Below are 21,736 nucleotides of genomic sequence, written 5' to 3'. Positions count from 1 at the left end.
CGTAATTACGTACTTGTCAAGTTCTGAAGTAAAATAAGACATTGCCCTTTTTTAGGATATTTTTCTGAAGATGAATGACCAGTCTGCAACATATAGAACAGAAATAAGGTAACTGTTACTACAATTTGCATAAAAGATTTCGCATTAAATAAGATAACCCGACATTTAGCGACACTTGAATTTTATAAACATGATAAATAACTAAAAGAAAACCAATCAAATGGACACTATTGCGGCATAGAAAATTTTTGGTGAGGTGATGTCATGATTTTACTGAAAAGTCTACAATGGCATGAAATGGCGGACTCGTGTCTATAACGAGTGTGTTAAAATGGTTAATTAAATACGTCGCAGGACAAATACACCATGTACAATGGAAAAATATATAACTCACGATTAGGAAACATTAAGAAACGTAGAAAAATAAGACGGATGAAGAACCAATGGTGCTCGTAAGATTAAACAGTTTCTTCTCCACTTGTATCACGTGATATACTTCTCAAGGGAAGTAAGCATCAGGTAAAATGTCGAATTCGGTGAATCGTTGTACACGGGGACAGGAGGATGGATTGTCATTATAATAATCGAAACTTAATTTATGTTTTAATATTCATCTCCAATTTTTATGCTTTTTTTGTTCTCAATCTGTCAAGCACATAAATTGTGCATGATTTGTTCGTTACTTGTAGCATTTATGATTTTGTCTCATTTACAGATACCGTTATAGTTTGCTCTTTATTAAATGCTTGCAAATCTTAAAATGTTTCTCTATTATTTCAGTTTTATGGAAATATATAACGAGAGAGTAAGAGATCTACTAGAAACCCCCGATAGAGCTCGAGAGGGTTTACGTGTTAGAGAGCACCCTAAGTATGGCCCATATGTTGAAGGTAACATATTCTAATATTGACATCAGTACAAATGTATCACTTCAGATACAAGCTCACTATTGAACATAAAAGCGAAAACAGCTGAAATAACATTACATTAAGTAATACAATGTATATTGCAATCCCAAACTCTTGTCATGTAACAGGAGGCTTCAGGTCAAGAAACATGACAGTACCGATGATAATATTATATAGACAAATATATACATAATGTATCTATCGCATGGTAAACATGTCTCAAATAGTATATAACGATGCGACTAAAAAGGGAAACATCCACAATCAAAGTACAGCAACAACAGTTTACTTATATTCAAAGTTCATCAATTGATGAAAACTTCACAAAAAAAGAAACACAAACAAGTTTTTTTTTATATAATGAAGTCAAAATATTACAGGGAAAAGAAAGATGCCTTTATTTTAAGCTTAGTAATTGAGTAAACTACAGTGTGATTGGTTATAATTTAGCATTTGCTTTAATACTACATCGAACGATCTTGTCTTAAATATAACTCCAAGCAACGAATAATGACATATTTATAGACAAGATAGTGGGTGTCATTGACATATGAATACAAAAGTTTATTAAAAGAATATGTATGCTTATAATCAGAATAAAGATTTCTTGGAATTACACTGATCACACTATGAACATTTGAATAACAGAACTTATAAACTCAATTTTGAATCTCATAAAAGTAATACATAGGCCAAGAGAACAAAAAAAAAAAACAAACTGCGATGAAATATAATTTATAATTTTTATCCTTTAGATTTATCCCATCATATAGCAGACAGCTTACAAGATGCAAATGAACTTATTCGTATAGGGGAAACGAATAGGTAAGAGTGGAATAAGTCAAAAGAAATCGCTACTGCTTGATATTATTAAGCATACACATTATGAATAACGAGGTTGAACCTATTTTTAATGCCTTTGTTTCATTCAGAGATGTCCAAATTGGCATATGGAATTGAGTATATAAGTTTTTTTTAAAATCTAAACTTTTAATTGAGTGTTCTCCTTCGAATACATATATATTAATTATGTAGAAAGACCACTCATCAATATGCTTTGCTATGAAACACGATTTTGATACAAAATAACACATTTTGTTAATTCATTTATAAGTATTGCAAACACATTTTTCTGAGTTAAATTTTCATCGACATAAGGGATAAACAAAAGACCTTTGAATTGATTTAGCTGCTTCTTTGCTAAGAATGCGGTATTTAGGTGTAAACGCAAATACTGATCGTCTGGGAGTAAAAATAATGAGGTCGGGAAGGCTGACATATCTTCCAAAGGACTGTTACTATGCGAACTAGATGTGGGTTTTGTAAAAAACACGATATGACATTAATCTATGATGAGTTTATTGACATACCATAGTTCTGATATTTTTGTAACAATTACCTTTTGAAATTTAACGCCAACCCAGTATCATCGTCATCCTGATTCTAATTAGTATTTATTGTTAAACTACACAGCTAGTGCTGATAAGCTAAACTACCATACAGTTAACAAAAATAGGATTAACAAACAAATCTGTTTAAGATGATATATTTTAAAGAAATTAAAAAAAAAAACAAATGTATGTGATTAAGATTTCGTATTAGGTAGAAAATAAACTCATCATAGATTCTAGGATTATTGAAATTGGTAATTACGCCAAACGCGCCTTTCGTCTACAAAAGACTCATCAGTGACGCTCGAATCCAAAAAGGTCAAATACAATACGAAGTTGAAAAAAGTAAAATCACAAAAATAATGATTCGGAAAGTCCATAATCACATGGCAAAATCAAATAACAAAACGCATCAAAAACGAATGGACAAGAAGATCATTGAGGATCAAAATTCCTAAAAGTTTTGCCAAATACAGCTAAGGTTATTTATTCCTGATTTAGAACAAACAGCCTTAGTATTTCAAAAGTTCAAAAGTTTAAGAAATGATTACATATTGTAAAATTCCTAAGGAATCTCAACCATAGACCGTTAAGTGGAAACTATATTAAAAATACATGCAAGTTTATTTTAAATCATTTTATACAAAGGATAATAATTTTTATATGAACTATATTGAAACTTCAGATGTACAGCACCAACTAATATGAATGACGTCAGCAGCAGGTCACATGCTATATTTACTCTCATATTTACTCAGGTATTCTCACTTTAATATTTTCATTAAAGTACATAACATCTCTATGTAACAATATTTTGTATATATGTTGAACATTTACAAATCTAAATATGAAAGGTGTTCCTTGCGTTTTCTGTTTTATCTATGATTATATCAAAATTTAAAATTTGCAGATTGTTCGTTAGATTGTAATGAATGTTTTGAAAAAAATATAATTTTATACTTTCGTTATGTTTTTTTTTAAATGTAACAATTAAAGAACGTTTTGTGATAGCTATAAGATAAGATTTTCATCGAATGAAAATAACACTTATACACTTCGTGTCACTATATTGGCCATAACCAAGAAACCTAAGCTTTTTGAAAACTAGGCATGTTAATTTGAGATTGGAAGAAAAAATGTTTTTTGATATCTCATCAACCCAAATTTCAACTGATGATGTGTGTCTATTTTCAAAGAGATATGAATCTGTATGAACAATCAAAATAAAAAAAAATCCATTGCAGTACTGACTTACATATCTATGAACGTACCTTTTTTATTTTTACATTTTTTTTTATTTTGCTGGTTTATTCACATTTTTGTATATGCTTTAGGCTAGAATGTTTAATGGAATGCCTTATGAAACCCAAAGTAGAATTCATTTGGTAGATCTGGCTGGGAGGTGAGTTTTCATATACCTACAAGTGCTTCTATACTAAAATCACCCTAACGAATACTGTGTCTGCAATTTTCAGTTCATAATGATTTTAAATATTTTAAAACCAAATTGATATACTTGTGATCTGCACTATTACGTTGATTTATTCTGTATGCTCAAACACATTGAATATATTTTGTTAACGTTTTTTTAACCTTTGGTCTAATGAAGATGGTTTCAAAATACTAGTACCGTGTCGTCCACTTGAAATCTTTCACTTTGATATTAAATTCGAAAGCGATGCTTTTGGAACATTTGTTTTCGTGAGAATCATTTGCTTCTTTGTTGCATGATTATAACTAACATATTTTGCTTGTAGATTTAAGTTTTACATTCGTAAATAAATAAAACAAAAATTAAGACATTTCATGCGTTCAAATCTTTTTTTATGCCCCACCTACGATAGTAGAGGGGCAGTATGTTTTCTGGTCTGTACGTCCGTTCGTCTGTCGGTTCGTTCGTCCGTCCGTCCGTTCGTCCCGCTTCTGGTTAAAATTTTGGTCAAGGTAGTTTTTGATGAAGTTGAAAGCCAATCAACTTGAAACTTAGTATACATGTTCCTTATGTTATGATCTTTCTAATTTTAATGCCAAATGAGAGTTTTGACCCCCAATTTCACGGTCCACTGAACATAGAAAATGATAGTGCGAGTGGGGCATCCGTGTACTGGGGACACATTCTTGTTTTGTATTTGTACTTGAACTAAAGTTGACCTTTCTAAGTCAAACGAAATTTTATTTTTAATTTTAGTTATGCTATTTGTTTTCTCATTCTTTTTAGTGAAAGTGCAGATGCTTCAGGGGCTACTGGACAAAGACTGAAAGAAGGTGGTAATATAAACAGATCACTTGTCACTCTGGGAACAGTTATTACACTACTAGGTATATCTTTTAGAATACAATTTGTGCGTGCAATGGGAAAAAAATGTGCCTAAGAGGTCATATTTTACCTGTAAAAACTCACAAGCGTTCCAATGAAAATCAGACTATCAAGCCATATGGAACCTTTTTAAAGGCTGATATTACCAATGTTATTTCAACTGATCGGGCGCTTGGAGATTACGTTTTAATTTGCATAAGGACAGTCTATTTGAAGATGTGTGTGATAAGGACGATTGCCGTTATAATTATCATTGCTTTTCAATCAGCTATCAGTGTCACCAAACGAATTTACAATGACCATAACTGAAACATCATTGATGAGTTTATCCCAAAACACCTACCAGTAGACTGGTCAATGATGAGCGAACCGTTTTAACTCCGCCTAGTCAAGTGAAATAAATCAAGTAATAACTGAAATAAATCATAACAATTCATAATCTTCGAATTCTATAATCAGGAAAGCAAAATTATAATACGTCATGAATTACGTTTTTTTTACAGATTCAAACTTAAAAATAGAGAAAGTATAATATTTTTACTTGACAAATTTGTCTTTGTTCAACTATTTCCAAAACTTTGTTTAACCAAGTGAAAGTTTGCTACTATTTCTTCTTATGCTAAAATGAAAATATTTCTTAATGTATTGCAGCTATTGTATTAGGAGTTTTCAAAGTCTGTTAGATTGTTCGTTTCTTTTCAGCTAAATCTTCCGACACAGACATAGAGAAAAAGGTTTTCATTCCGTATAGAGATTCTAAATTAACGTGGCTGCTTAAGGATAGTCTTGGTGGTAACTCTAGAACATTTATGATAGCAAGTAAGTGAAGAAACATTCCGACTGCTTATTAAGTATTGCATTTTCAAAAAGTGTAGTTAACTGTTGTATTAAACAACGTTAACACATTTTGCATAGTCAAATCTTAAAATTCAAGCACATTCTAGCTAAATGAGAATAAAAAGTGTTTCCCAATAGACGTTGGCATCTAAAAGTCATTTTTTCTTGAACTTTATTATGTAACAAAGTGTCTATACTACCGCTTATGCACTGTTAAACTACGATAACAGCATATATTACATAATATATAACTAATAAATTATCAGTAATCTATGAAAAACGAGACGATTTTAATATCGAAATTACGAATTTGTCGAACCTTAGCAATATACCAACTACACCTGCATATGGGATATACATTTCCTAACTCATTTGGTATTCAAGTGCTTCCAGCTGCTACTCAGACTTTATAGAACGTCACTAGTATCAGATCACTAACCTGATAGACCAGGGTTTTATTAAAGAAGGTCTTTATCTTTTAAAAAAAAAAAGATTCATCTGCAGATACCAAGACCCTGTTGATATTTATTCCATATTAACTTCACAAAAAAAACATGATGATCTTGAATTATAGATTCTAGGTACTGACGTTGTTTATCATCTGAATGAGGTATTATAGTGTTCTTTTATTTGTCTTTGGGCATTTTTGAACTTTACTGTTTAGTCCAATTTTGGTTACATATGTTGTGTAAGATGTAAGTTTGTACAAATTACAATTTGTACATGGTTTTTGTACAATTTATAAGTTTTTTTGACAAATACCTTCTTGCACCAGGTGATATCTAAAATGTACTAGTTTAATGTCTTAAATTCAAATTTTGATACTTCAACCTAACATTTAGTGCTTGTCTCCTTGTCCTCATACGGGAAATGAGGATACCTGAATGGTTTAAATTCTAATTTTGATTTTTCTCCCTATACCATATTAAAACCTATAAATAGTCTTTTTGTGGTCTTATAATGTTTTTTTGTACCAATGCTCAGTATTTGACTGTATGATAAAGTTGTGAAAATATGACAGAAATCTGTGAAACAAAATACTGTGTGCTTGCATCATCCATTTTGGTTTAGCAGTTCATAAAACACTGATAACTTGTACAAAAAATCTGTACAAATTATAATTTGTATAACATTACAACTTTTACATAACATATATATTTGGTATGGCTCGATATTTGTAAATCCCGCCATTGTTATATTGTGCTTCGGGCTAATTTGTTTTCTTGTCTTTCATTTTTGCTTGTGCACTTTGTCTGTAGAGTGTCTATATGTTTTTTTTTCTTTGTTGAAATAGTTTTTTTTATAGTAATTAAGATTAAAAACAATGTTGACTGATCTTCCCCAATTTTTGAAATATATACAATTTTTGAAATATATACCTATATGTTCGGTTGTTTTGCTCACACATTGTTGTCAAGATAATGGAATTCTATGCTACTGTCATACAAGTGAGATGTTAAGCTAGATATTAGGGTTTAACAACCATTTTCTTTAAAAAAATATCTGTACCAATTCAGGAATATGACATTCGTTTTATGTGTTTGAGTTTTTGATTTTGTCGGTTGCTAAGGACTTTCCATTTTGAATCATCCCTGAAGTTTGGTATTTTGTTATATTTTTTTTGTAAAGGGTTAGAAGACTTATATATCTTCCGTTTTGATCTTTGTATTTTATGAAGCGATATCCCAATAGGACCTGCTTGTCTTGAAACTGAACATTTTTAAATTATTATTATTGCAGCAATATCACCAGCTGATATCAATTATAATGAAACACTAAGGACTTTGAGATATGCAGTAGGAGCGAAGAACATCATAAACAAACCAACTAAAAATGAGGTTTATTTAAATATGAAGCATTTGTATATCTTTTAGTTCGTCATATCTGGTATGAAAAAGAGGTGCAATATAACAAGGGGTTTAAAATCTTATAAGTAGAAGAACAATTGGCAATACCATGGCAAAACGAAGAAATAAACAAACAATTATACCAAACACTAAATAAAAATCTAAAGACTGGTTCCTTTATTAAGTAATCGCTATTGTATTTGCTTGTCATAACGTAATATAAAACTAATTTAAGTAGAGAAACAACAATACACTTAGCTGATAGGATCTTAGAGTAGATGGTTACCCCGAAAAAACGTTGTCAACCGATGCAAAGCCTAGGTTGACAATGTATTCTCGAGGAGGAAGAATCAGCTCTATCACTTTAAGACTTTAAAGACAGTAATACCAGAACATTCAGAATAATACCTTAAATAACACATATCTAAGAGGGCGATAAAGCAGATTCCTCGAAAAGACATTGTCAGTTTGTAATAGATTTGTTAAAGCAGATTCCTCGAAAAGACATTGTCAGTTTGTAATAGATTTGTTAAAGCAGAGTCTTCGAAAAGATATGGTCAGTTTGTAATAGATTTGTTAAAGCAGATTCCTTGAAAAGACATGGTCAGTTTGTAATTGGTCAGTTTGTAATAGATTTGTTAAAGCAGATTCCTCGAAAAGACATGGTCAGTTTGTAATAGATTTGTTAAAGCAGATTCCTCGAAAAGACATTGTCAGTTTGTAATAGATTTGTTAAAGCAGATTCCTTGAAAAGACATTGTCAGTTTGTAATAGATTTGTTAAAGCAGATTCCTCGAAAAGACATTGTCAGTTTGTAATAGATTTGTTAAAGCAGATTCCTCGAAAAGACATTGTCAGTTTGTAATAGATGTGTTAAAGCAGATTCCTCGAAAAGACATTGTCAGTTTGTAATAGATGTGTTAAAGCAGAGTCCTCGAAAAGACATTGTCAGTTTGTAATAGATTTGTTAAAGCAGATTCCTCGAAAAGACATTGTCAGTTTGTAATAGATTTGTTAAAGCAGATTCCTCGAAAAGACATTGTCAGTTTGTAATAGATTTGTTAAAGCAGATTCCTCGAAAAGACATTGTCAGTTTGTAATAGATTTGTTAAAGCAGATTCCTCGAAAAATTATTGTCAGTTTGTAATAGATTTGTTCTCAATTCTTCAGGATGCTAGTGTTCGATTGATCAGAGAGATGAAAGAGGAAATATTACGTCTGAAAGCAATGCTTATTGGAGAACTGGTATGTTATAATGCTAAATATTCCAATAATTAAAAAATAATTATGAGAAATGCTTTTAAATATTACGTCGCTGATGCATAAATTATCGGAACAAAACGTTTTTTTTTTTAAATATCTTTCACTGTTTTGTAATCTCTGAAGTTTCATACCAGTAAATAGTTATCAACGGTACCAGGATTATAATTGAATACGCCAGACGCGCGTTTCGTCTATGTAAGACTCATAAATGACGCTCAGATAAAAATACTAGTAGTTATAAAGCTAAACAAGTACAAAGTTGAAGAGCATTGAGGACCCAAAATTCCAAAAAGTTGTGCCAAATACGGCTAAGGTAATCTCTTCCTGGGATGAGAAAATCCTTAGTTTTTCGAAAAATTCTCAAAGTTTTGTAACAGGAAATTTATAAAAATGACCATATATAATCAATATTCATGTCAACACCGAAGTGCTGACTACTGGGCTGGTGATACACTCGAGGACGAAACGTCCACAAACAGCGGTCTGCATTTTGCACCACTGATTTTAATCCTTTTTTGCATATTGTCACTGTTTAAAATTCCTTCAAGGACAAGTCTGCTGAACCAAGAGTGAAGGAAATGTTACAAGAAAGTGAAGTCAGGGTAAGTATTATATTAGGAAACCCAAAATCAAATGTGATTTTCTGACACAATATAATATAAATAAAAATAGATACCAGGATAGACATTTTTTATTTGCGCCAGACGCGCGTTTCGTCTACAAAATACTCGTCAGTGACGCTCGAATAAAAAAAACCTTTAAAAGACCATTGCGGACTAAAATAGTTAAATTTTTGCCAAACACATATATGATAATCTATAAAGACTTCAAAAAAATTAAAACGATATGAGTAAAACATATTTATATTTCATAATTTACCACAAGTAAATCTGGAGATCCAAATAAGGTATTCATATGAGTGTTTCAATATATGAATAAATTTAAGCAAAGCAAAGCATACTTTTCAATGTTCATAATACTTATATAATCTGTAATACAAAAGTATTACATACGTGACAAATCATATATGCAATGCAAGTTAGACGTATTTCTCTTTGACTACAATATTTAGGTAAAAGTGTTGACCGAAGAATGGACAGAAAAATGGCATGAAACAGATATTGCTGTATGTATGAAAACAAAATTGAACACCCACATAATGCAATAATGCTTGATCAAAGTTATTCGTTTGTTGTGTGTTAGTTTGTGTTACTACGTTTTTTGATTGAGTTAAGCCATTCCGATTGATATTTTATAGTGTATCTTTCTATGTTGTGATGTTACACAATTGTTTCATATTAGGGAGAAGGTTTGGTACACTCAAAACGTTTAATCCCGCTGCAATTGTTTGCACCTGTCCTAAGACAGGAATGAATCTGATGTTCAGTAGCTGTCGTTTGATTGAGTGGTTCATAGGTGTTTCTCGTTTTTTATATAGATTAGACCGTTGGTTTTCCTGTTTGAATGGTTTAACACTAGTAATTGTTTGGGACCCTTTACAGCTTGATGTTTGGTATGAGCATTGAAGACTGTACTTTGACCTATAATGGTTTACTCTTATTGATTGTGACTTGGATGAAGGGTTGTCTCTTTGGCACTCATACCACATCTTCTTATATCTATTAAAACAATATAGCTCGTTTGTTTGTACTTCCGTTAAATAAAGGCAACAGTAGTATACCGCTGTTCAAAACTCATAAATCCATGGACAAAAAACAAGATCGGGGTAACAAACTAAAACTGAGGTAAACGCATTAAATATAAGAGGAGAACAACGACACAACATTAAAATGTAACACACACACAGAAACGGACTAAGCATTAGACAAAATCCTATGTTATTACCTTATTTTACTTTATTTTCCACGTCACGTCTCTCCTCTGTTTTGACTGTTAATTCCTCCATTAAATTCGTAAAAATTACAGTTTGTTAAGATGATTTACTACAAAATTTCCATGGTTTTCTATTATTTATTAATGTTTACTAGTATTTGAAAAGCGCATTTTTATACAATTGGGTTTGTTCTGAAACATTCTTTGTGTTCCCTTAAGTTGTTTAACAGGGACAAAATCAATAAATGAATGATTACCTAGTCTGGGTTACATTTCTTATTATATTGTTTGTTACTAATTTTTTTCAGTTTTGTTTAATAATTTGAAAGTCCCATCACTACGCATATGGTATTTTATATGTCTTTTAAATAAATATATCTTTCTGCAAGATTATATTTGTGGTTTTAATCGTTATTTTTTTAATACTTTAATTACTGATTTCTACAGGACCATGCAATGGCTGTTCGCAAGGAAGGAAAGGGAATTATGTTAGATTCAGCACATCCACATCTTATTGGCATTGATGATGATATATTTAGCACAGGGATAACTATGTATAATCTTAAGGTTTGACATGGAATTTATTCGAATACTAACTGGCATTGCAAAATTATATACAGATGGACAGAATTGAATCATGATCAAAGGAGTGAAAAAAAGCCTATATTCCTTAAAACTTTTAACGAAAATCTCAGATAAACAAATTAAAAAACAACCTGGATTAAATAACCTGTTAAAGATGTTACAAAGAAATCTGAACAGCATGAAAATATCATATGTTACTTTTGAAGAACGAACTTTTAAATTAATGTATAAAATGACAGCTAAAACGCGTTTTGTTGGTTCTTTTCAGTAATCAAGAGGTAAAAGTCAATAAGCCAACTAGGATTTTGCCGCTCCCAAAGTATAAGCCACTAATATAAGGTTTCATTTAATATTTAATTATGTTGTCTCTTATTAGCATTTATTTTGTAATTTACTTTTCTTATTTTCAGGTTGGCATAACTACAATAGGTAGAAATGACGCACAAGTAGAGCAAGATATCAGTAAGTTGCTTCCCCTTCACATTTCAATGAGCCAGTCTTTGTATTTAAATGCCCATAGTTGCTTGATTAGTCAGAAAATGATATAACCAAATGTGAAAAAATGTAAAATTCGGAACTCATTTCATGGGTACATACATTATATAGCGAGGTTCACCATGTTTTGTAACAACACAAAAAGAACGAACTGTAAATTGTAGTTTGAATAAGGGAGAACTCAATGGTCGACAATGGGTAAAGCTGAATTTAGTACGTTTGTCACAGTGTTTAGTTATAGAAGAGGGTCGAAAGATTCCAGAGGAACAGTCAAACTCATAAATCGAAAATAAACTGACAACGAAATGGATAAAAATGAAAAGACAAACAGACAAATAATAGTACACAAGAAACAACATAGATAACTAAAACCATTTCTAGTTGTCAATTGGTGTGAATGTCAAGATCTGAAGCAGACAATCTAGTTTTGATAGTATCCACTGTGATATTTGTTGCAGAACATCATTAGTATATCTGAAAGTAAAATTTTCGATTTTGGCAGGATTTTTTACTACTTTAAGAAAGTTGACTATGAATTCTGCGTCATATGAGTACAACAAAACCTTAAATGTTGTATTATGATATATAGTGTCTTGTTTGTTGCCTGTCTTTCATTTTTTGCTTTCTGCTCTGTCTATATGCCTTTTTATGTTTCTTCGTTTCATATATGACTTGTCTCTGTACTTATACAGCCCGTTATTGTGGTATTGTACTATAGCAAATTTGTGTATTCTTGTCTTTAATTTTTGCTAATATATTTTGGTCTATATGCCATTTTCTGCTTCTTTGTTACATATTTGTTTGTGTTTTTTAGTGATTAAGATTATAACACAATGTTAACTACTGTATTTTACATTTTTACCTATTATGTCTGATATAGCTAGCTATAAAACCAGGTTTAATCCACCATTTTGTACAGAATAAAATGCCTATACCAAGTAAGGGATATGACAGTTGTTATCCATTCTTTTGATGTGTATAAGCTTTTGATTTTGCCTTTTGATTAGGGACTTTCCGTTTTGAATTTTCCTCGGAGTTCAGTTTTTTCGTGATTTTACTTTTGTGTAATATTTAAACAGGAACATTCAAACTTCCAAACCCCATCTTGGAAGGAGTCAATGTAAATATATATGACTAAAAGGGACCCAATACATAACAGTCAATCGGTGTCAAAGGCTAACTGCGCCTGAGAGATTTGCAACCAAGGCGTCTAGAACATTTTCAAATACGATTATCAACCAAATTTCAACTACACTTGGCCTTATCTAGAATACATTCAACCGATTTTGGATTTGACGGAAACAGTAGTCGAAAAATTCTCAACTGAATATAACTGCATCTTAGTTGCTCTTTACTGTATTTTTAAACGTGGTGTGAAGGACTGTTCAGAAGTGAGAGAATTTCATTTCAGACTGCCTTGACAGAGCGTGGATTTTCATGACATGTGATGCATGCTTACAAAGAGACAACTCGGCCTCGCTCCCTTTGCAGTTCATGGGATGCACTCATTTGTTTTTCGTGATTTGTATCTCCTTAATGTATTTAAGATTTTGACAGTGGTAACTACTGATTATTTTGATACAATTTATATATGATTAAAATCTGTCTAGTTTTAAATGGTGAGAAATTTTTTAAGTAAAGTTAATGTAAGTTAGTCTTTTCCATTCGGTCGGGTTAAATGCAGTACAAACTTGGACCATCCCAACTCTTTTGGTTTAGTTGTATTTCTATATCATAACGTCAATTAACAAAAGACTTTTCCGTTTTTATCCAATCGTAAAATATGCAAGCATCGCTATATCTGGAATAAAAATTCACAAATAAAGATTACAATATATCATATAACAAAAAGAAACGTTATTTCTGCAGACAAAACGTGCCCAAATAAAAGTCGAGTAGAATTTAATTAAAAAATAGTTGATGCAAGCTATACTTAATTGCAGTTTTAACATGGGTAGGCATTATATTCGTGATTATGTTGCCCGAGCGATAGTGAGGGCTGAAATAACACGAATATAATGCCTACCCATTTTAAAAATAGAATCAAGTGTAGCTTGCATCAATTATTTCGATTATGATTAGGACAATTAAGGTAATTTCTACGTTCGATGTTTATAGATGTAGAACCTCCCTTTTTAGCTCACCTGGGCAGCAGGGCCAAGTGAGCTTTTCTCATCACTTTGCGTCCGTCGTCCATCGTCGTCGTCCGTCGTCGTTAACTTTTACAAAAATCTTCTCCTCTGAAACTACTGGGTAAAATTTAACCAAACTTAGCCACAATCATCATTGGGATATTTAGTTTAAAATATGTGTGGCGTGACCCGGCCAACCAATCAAGATGGCCGCCATGGCTAAAAATAGCCCATAGGGGTAAAATGTAGATTTTGGCCTATAACGCTGAAACCAAAGCATTTCGAGCATATCTGACATGAGTATAATTGTCTATAAGGTCAAGATATATCTGCCCTGAAATTTTCAGACAAATCAGACAACCCGTTGTTAAGTTGCTGCCACCAAATTAGTAATTTTAAGGAAAATTATGCAGTTTTTGGTTAATATCTTGAATATTATTATGGATGGAGATAAACTGTACACAGCAATAATGTTCAGCAAAGTAAGATCTACAAATATGTCAACATGACCAAAATTGTCAGTTTATCCCTTAAGGAGTAATTGCCCTTTATAGTAAATTTTTAATCATTTTTCAAAAAATTTAGCATTCTATTAAAAAGATTTTCTCCTCTAAAACTACTTGGCAAAATTGAACCAAATTTGGCCACAATCATCATTGGGGTATCTTGTTTAAAACAATTTGGGGTGTGACCCGGCCAACTAATGAAGATGGCCGCCATGGCTAAAAATAGCCCATATGGGTAAAAGGTAGATTTTGGCTTATAACGCTGAAACCAAAGCATTTAGAGCAAATCTGACACCAGTATAATTGTCTATAAGGTCAAGATATATCTGCCCTGAAATTTTCAGACAAATCAGACAACCCGTTGTTGGGTTGCTGCCACCAAATTAGTTATTTGAAGAAAAATTTTGCAGTTTTTGGTTAATATCTTGAATATTATTATGGATGGAGATGAACTGTAAACAGCAATAATGTTCAGCAAAATAAGATCTACAAATAAGTCAACATGACGAAAATTGTCAGTTGACCCTTTAAGGAGTTATTGGCCTTTATAGTCAATTTTTAATCATTTTTCAAAAAAAATAGTATTCTATTAAAAAAATCTACTCCTCTGAAACTACTTTGCCAAATTTAACCAAACTTGGCCACAATCATCATTGGGGTATTTGATTTAAAAAATGTGTGGCGTGACCCGGCCAACCAACCAAGATGGCTGCCATGGCTAAAAATAGAACATAGGGGTAAAATGTAGATTTTGGCTTAAAACTCTGAAACCAAAGCATTTAGAGCAAATCTTACATCGGTAAAATTGTCTATATAGTCAAGATATATCTGCCCTGAAATTTTCAGACAAATCAGACAACCCCTTGTTGGGTTGCTGCCACCAAATTAGTCATTTTAAGGAAAATTTTGCAGTTTTTGGGACATATCTTGAATATCATTATAGATGGAGACAAACTGTAAACAGCAATAATGTTCAGCAAAGTAAGATCTACAAATAAGTCAACATGACCAAAATTGTTAGTTGACCCCTTAAGGGGTTATTGCCCTTTATAGTCAATTTTTAACCATTTTTCAAAAATTTTAGTATTTTCTTAAAAAAATCTTCTCCTCTAAAACTACTGGGCCAAATTTAACCAAACTTGACCACAATCATCATTGGGGTATATAATTTAAAAAATGTGTAGGGTGACCTGGCCAACCAACCAAGATGGCCGCCATGGCTAAAAATAGTACATAAGGGTGACATGTAGATTTTGGCTTATATCTCTGAAACCAAAGAATTTAGAGCAAATCTGACAAGTCATTAAATTGTTTATCAGATCAAGATCTACTTGCCCTGAAATTTTCAGACAAATCAGACAACTCCTTGTTGGGTTTCGGCCACCAAATTAGTAATTTTAAGGAAAATTTTGCAGTTTTTGGGACATATCTTGAATATCATTATGGATGGAGACAAACTGTAAACAGCAATAATGTTCAGCAAAGTAAGATCTACAAATAAGTCAAACATGACCAAAATTGTTAGTTGACCCCTTAAGGGGTTATTGCCCTTTATAGTCAATTTTTAACCATTTTTCAAAAATTTTAGTATTTTCTTAAAAAAATCTTCTCCTCTAAAACTACTGGGCCAAATTTAACCAAACTTGACCACAATCATCATTGGGGTAACTTATTTAAAAAATGTGTGGGGTGACCTGGCCAACCAACCAAGATGGCCGCCATGGCTAAAAATAGTACACAGGGGTGACATGTAGATTTTGGCTTATATCTCTGAAACCAAAGCATTCAGAGCAAATCTGACAAGTGATTAAATTGTTTATCAGATCAAGATCTACTTGCCCTGAAATTTTCAGACAAATCAGACAACTCCTTGTTGGGTTTCGGCCACCAAATTAGTAATTTTAAGAAAAATTTTGCAGTTTTTGGTTAATATCTTGAATATTATTATAGATAGAGATAAACTGTAAACAGCAATAATGTTCAGCAAAGAAAGATCTACAATTAATCAAACATGACCAAAATTTTCAAATGTCCCCTTAAGGAGTTATTGCACTTTATAGGCAATTTTTCACAATTTTCATAAATTTTTGTAAATTTTTGTAAATTTTTAAAAACATATTTTCCACTGTACTGGGCCAAGTTCATTATAGATAGAGATAATTGTTGTAACAAGAATGTTCAGTAAAGTGAGATCTACAAACACATCATCACCAAAACACATGAATTTATCTGTGTCCATTGTTTAATATTCACATAGACCAAGGTGAGCGACACAAGCAAACGACTGACAGTGTGATTTTTCAGAAGGAGGAGTTTTCAAAAGCCAACATGAACGGTTGTCGTATCTAGGTCAAATATGTCAATTTGAAATGCAACACGTTACAGTCAAAATAAATGAATTAGTAACAACATGTGCATCATTTAAGAGGATGAAAATGTTTAAAGATTATCAAATATATTAAATGCATGCCAATTTGATAAAATTAATTATTCTGTAGTAGTCAATATACGCATGTGCAAACAAATTTTATTGGATTTAGAGCATGGGTTTAATCATAAAGCGAATGAAGCACGTCATATAAGTACAAACTTTGCCTATCCGAACTATTTCTGGTTACTAGTGTTTCCATATCATAACTTCAGTGAACAAAGGAAATTTCCATTATCATTCTATCATAAAACATTCAAGCATCGATATATCTGGTATAAAAATCAACAAATAAAGAGTAATATATTATATAATAATAAGAAACGTTATTTCTGCAGACAACGTGACGAAGTATAAGTAAGTCAGTATTTTCCATTTTGTCGGGTAAAATTCAGTACAGCTAGTTACACACTTTGCCTATCCGAACTCTTTCTGGTAAGTAGTGTTTCCATATCATAACTTCAATAAATAAAAGAAGTTTTCTTTCTTATCCTATGATAAAGCATACAAGCATCGATATATTTGGAATAAAAAAACTGAAATAAAGTTCACTTTATTATATTACAGAAAGAAACGGTCATTTCTGCAGACAAAACGTGCCCAATTAAAAATAAATCATCATTTTCTATTTTGTCGAGTAAAATTTAGTACAGTTGAATACACACTTTGCCTATCCGAACTCTTTCTGATCAGTAATGTTAAACGTTTTTATATCATAACTGCAATAAACAAAGGAAATTTCTATTCTCATCCTATTATAAAACATTCAAGCATCGATCTGTTCGGAATAAAAATAAACTGAAATAAAGAGTCATATATAATATAACAAAAACAAACGTCATTTCAACAGACGAATCGTGCCTACAGCAAGTAATAAGATTGAATATCTATATCATATTTAGCAACATAAATTACGTTGCCGATTTTTTTTTTAAATATTGAAATGATGACCTAACATAGATGGTTTCAAAGATTCCATTATTCATGGTAGACTTGATAATAATCACATGGTGTTTCCATCATTATAATTAAACATCAGTACTACGAGCCATTAGAAATTAGGTTAATGAAATGCCTATTTCGAGGGAATACGATACGAGTTTTAATTTCTCGGGAAGTTTTGATAAAAGTTTGCATACAGGCTTATTTTCACTTAGTCAATCAAATATTTAATCCAAATATTCCTCCATGTGCTGTTTTTAAAAATAAAATTGGTCGACATTTTAGATATTTGCTGAAAATTTCGGTTTCTTGGTCATCTATATCCTTATAACAACATTCTCCTCTTTTTGTTTCAAAGATAAAGGCACGTGAACTATTGTAGAACCGTCCGTTATATCTTCTCTACATAAGTTTGTCTAAATTCTGTGTAACACTTCTTTGAAATAATTCGTTTGAATCACATTTTTAGGATTTTAGTAAATAAAAAAAGTAAAATTTTGCGTTTTATTACTTGTAATCTTATTTAGAATAATTTCATTGGTGATTTGTTTTTAAAATTTGTCACAAGTAATCGTCAAACATAATTAGGCAAATGTACTCTTTTAAAAGAGGTGTCCATGAACTCGTTTTCAATATAAATCAGACGAAAAATGCATATTCTCCAGCAATTTCACAGTTTGACGTCGTAAAAAAATAACATTTTACGTTAGCGATGTCATTACCTCCCCCTTATCTCTTTCGTTCCTTTTTTGCACTTCAATTTAAATATTGGAATTGAACACTTTTTTGTAGATCTTTTGACTCTGAAGGCAATAATGATAAAGTTTATACTATCAATAGGTCGGTACCGCTGCTGGTAGACTATCTATATTCGCAAATCCCATCTACCAAGAAGCCAATTCTTCGATATCTGCATTATTCAAATGATCTGTTTCTAAATTCATAGATTATGATTTGTTATGAAACTCAGTTTACAACTAAGTCATTTAAGGTAAAATTGATATACACTTTTGCATGATTCTATGTCACTTGATAAAACTCATCAACATATTTTATAGGTAACACGACGGGTGCAACATGTGAATCAGAATCTGATTACCTTTCAAGAGCAGCTGAGCTCGTTTTTATGGGGGTTCTTACTGCTCAGTCTTTTCTTTTTTCTAAATTGTGTTTGTGATCTATTTCTATTTTTTTTTTTTTTTTTTAAAGTTTTTGTCATTGCATTGTCATTTGTTTTCGACTGATGATTTTTAATATTCAGTTGGTAATGTCGCTTCTCTACTTTAAACAGTTTTGTTTAATCTGTTTAGGTTCTTTTAAATATCTAAAATTTTGATCTTAAGCAATCTGGTGTCTGTTTATCCAGTTTGAACACGAAGAGTGTGCACTCTAATGAATGGCTGATCGATATTAGAATCTAGTTACCCCACTGTGTAAACGAATATAGATGTGAAAAATAAAAACAACCTAGATAATCACGTGGACTCTAAACTAGAGGCTCTAAAGATACATCTTACTTTACTAAACAGTCTTGCTGCTTACAATTATCTGTATCTATAATGAACTTGGCCCAGTAGGTTCAGTGGAAAATGTTAATAAAAATTTACAAATTTTATGAAAATTGTTAAAAATTGACTATAAAGGACAATAACTCTTTAGGGGATCAATTGACCATTTCTATCATGTTGACTTATTTGTAAATCTTACTTTGCTGAACATTATTGCTGTTTACAGTTTATCTCTATCTATAATATTATTGAAGATAATAACCAAAAACAGCAAAATTTCCTTAAAATTACCGATTCAGGGGCAGCAACCCAACAACGGGTTGTCTGATTCATCTGAAAATTTTAGAGGAGATAGTTCTTGACCTGATAAACAATTTTACCCCATGTCAGATTTGCTCTTAATGCTTTGGTTTTTTAGTAATAAGCCAAAAACTGCATTTTACCCCTATGGTCTATTTTTAGCCGTGGCGGCGACCATCTTGATTTGATGGCCGGGTCAGCGGACACATTTTTAAACTAGATACCCCAATGATGATTGTGGCCAAGTTTGGTTTAATTTGGCCCAGTAGTTTCAGAGGAGAAGATTTTTGTAAAAGATCACTAAGATTTACGAAAAATGTTTAAAAAATGACTATAAAGGGCAATACCTCCTAAAGGGGTCAACTGACCATTTCGGTCACGTTGACTTATTTGTAAATCTTACTTTGCTGAACATTGCTGTTTACAGTTTATCTCCATCTATAATAATATTCAAGATAATAACCAAAAACAGCAAAATTTCCTTAAAATTACCAATTCAGGGGCAGCAACCCAACAACGGGTTGTCTGATTCATCTGAAAATTTCAGGGCAGATAGATCTTGACCTGATAAACAATTTTACTCCATGTCAGATTTGCTCTTTTGGCCAAGTTTGGTTTAATTTGGCCCAGTAGTTTCAGAGGAGAAGATTTTTGTAAAAGTGAACGACGACGGACGACAGACGACGGACGACGAACGACGGACGCCGGACGCCGGACGCCAAGTGATGAGAAAAGCTCACTTGGCCCTTTGGGCCAGGTGAGCTAAAAAGGAGCGATACCATGTGTTGTCATAGTAAGCGGTTTTCTAGTACGCATGCATAACCCGCCAAGAGAATCCTTTTTCGTTTAAAATGTCACGAAAACAAAATCGGTCCTTTGATAGATCTAACGATTATCTGTTTTTAAGATCTAAGATCGCGTCGAATTTGTTGAGATGTCGGTCATCCAACGTATAATGGATTCCGTAAAAGCCAAAGAGATATTTCTAGGCATTTCTTACATTATTTTTTTATCGGTTCGATTATATATACTATTTTTACCAAATAATTAACGCTTGTTCTGCTAATCGTAACATTCCGTTTGAACACAAACAATACTAAATTTTTATTTATTGTCAGAAATAGCTGGACTGGACATAGAAATGGAACACTGTGCAATCGCAAATGATAATAATCTAGTTCAGCTCATTCCGAAGAATGCCGCGATGTGCACAGTAAATGGTTGTTTGATAATGGAGCCAACCAAACTTACGCAAGGTGAAATATTTGAAATATCTAGTATAAGACCCAATTCTAATTTTTTTTTATCAAAACATTACGTACCAAAGACTGAGATATATATATGTTAAATAGAAAGACAACAATACGAATAAGACAAGATGTCAAACACTGATCATGTACGATACACACAAAAATCAGCAGACATTCAGAAATCATCATACGGTCATTACTCAATTCTTCTAATAACATGTCAAACTGTAACTCTTCTGCAATTAGGCAAGTAGTGCCATCAATTGCAAGGTTTACAATCGGAGTCATTTGGAACAACGTTGTGCAATTGCAATCGACTTTTAAGAAGTTATTCGAAATAGTTTTTTGAACAGTTTAACAATATTGTATTAGCATAGGAGTTACAGTACTGTATTTAAAAATATTGGATTTGACGGTCCGATATATCCGTTTTACTGACTTTCTGCATCATTTTAGTAAAACAGCATATGCTTGCATTACATCCGTAATTGACAATGGCAACGCTTCAACCACCGTACTGTTATTCCTTTAATACCAGTATCCGGAAATGCTCGAAATTTTAACAGTATGCATTACGTTTTAATTATTACGATTGAGCATTGTATTGTTTCCGTTTATTAATCCGAATTTAACATGTTTTGAAGATAAGTTTTAATGTTTCTAAGGTTCAAACATATTCATCTATAAAATAAAAAAGATAAGATTTCCGCCGCACACCACTTGTTGAATGAATAACTAACCATTATCAGTTACGTTGTTCAGCAACATGTCCAACTCTACAGGAGAAAGATGTATAATATGTTTTATGAAAATTTCACAATTCTATGAACTGAATATTAACAACAAATATATTATATAAATAATGCAAATCCTAAAACTACAAAAGTATTTAGGTAGGGACCATGACAATGGTAAATACTTAATAAATCTATAGCAAACTACAATGACTTTTGTCAATTTAGTTTCTTTCACACATTCTAATATCTACTGTTTATTGTTCCAGGTGCAGTTATACTTTTAGGTAAAACTAACATGTTCCGTTTTAACAATCCAGCAGAAGCAATAAAAATGAAAGAAGAATTAAAAGACGTAAGTGAAGGACAGTTTTCCCACAGACACTTTCAGGACGCTAATCGAATTCTTTTTGTAATTTTTAATAATTAATAATAACAATATGAAAACTATAAGCAGCCC

General features: G+C 31.8%; 1 protein-coding gene across 1 annotated transcript in view; it reads left to right on the top strand.

Annotated features, from left to right (window-relative positions):
• Positions 1-21,736, top strand: part of LOC143068791 (kinesin-like protein KIF16B) — a 49,434-nt gene that overhangs the window by 7,567 nt on the left and 20,131 nt on the right. Inside the window, exons 6-20 of the mRNA XM_076243090.1 lie at positions 56-108; positions 781-890; positions 1,664-1,733; positions 2,985-3,057; positions 3,634-3,701; positions 4,518-4,618; positions 5,319-5,435; positions 7,194-7,291; positions 8,471-8,545; positions 9,112-9,165; positions 9,636-9,689; positions 10,844-10,963; positions 11,392-11,443; positions 20,411-20,548; positions 21,546-21,631. Of these exons, the coding sequence (XP_076099205.1) occupies positions 56-108; positions 781-890; positions 1,664-1,733; positions 2,985-3,057; positions 3,634-3,701; positions 4,518-4,618; positions 5,319-5,435; positions 7,194-7,291; positions 8,471-8,545; positions 9,112-9,165; positions 9,636-9,689; positions 10,844-10,963; positions 11,392-11,443; positions 20,411-20,548; positions 21,546-21,631 (1,269 nt within the window). The remainder of the gene's footprint in view (positions 1-55; positions 109-780; positions 891-1,663; positions 1,734-2,984; positions 3,058-3,633; positions 3,702-4,517; positions 4,619-5,318; positions 5,436-7,193; positions 7,292-8,470; positions 8,546-9,111; positions 9,166-9,635; positions 9,690-10,843; positions 10,964-11,391; positions 11,444-20,410; positions 20,549-21,545; positions 21,632-21,736) is intronic.

Source organism: Mytilus galloprovincialis, chromosome 3 (genome assembly GCF_965363235.1).
Source record: "Mytilus galloprovincialis chromosome 3, xbMytGall1.hap1.1, whole genome shotgun sequence".
Taxonomy (NCBI): domain Eukaryota; kingdom Metazoa; phylum Mollusca; class Bivalvia; order Mytilida; family Mytilidae; genus Mytilus; species Mytilus galloprovincialis.
Note: the sequence above shows the minus strand (reverse complement) of the source record. Positions and strands in the feature narration are given on the sequence as shown.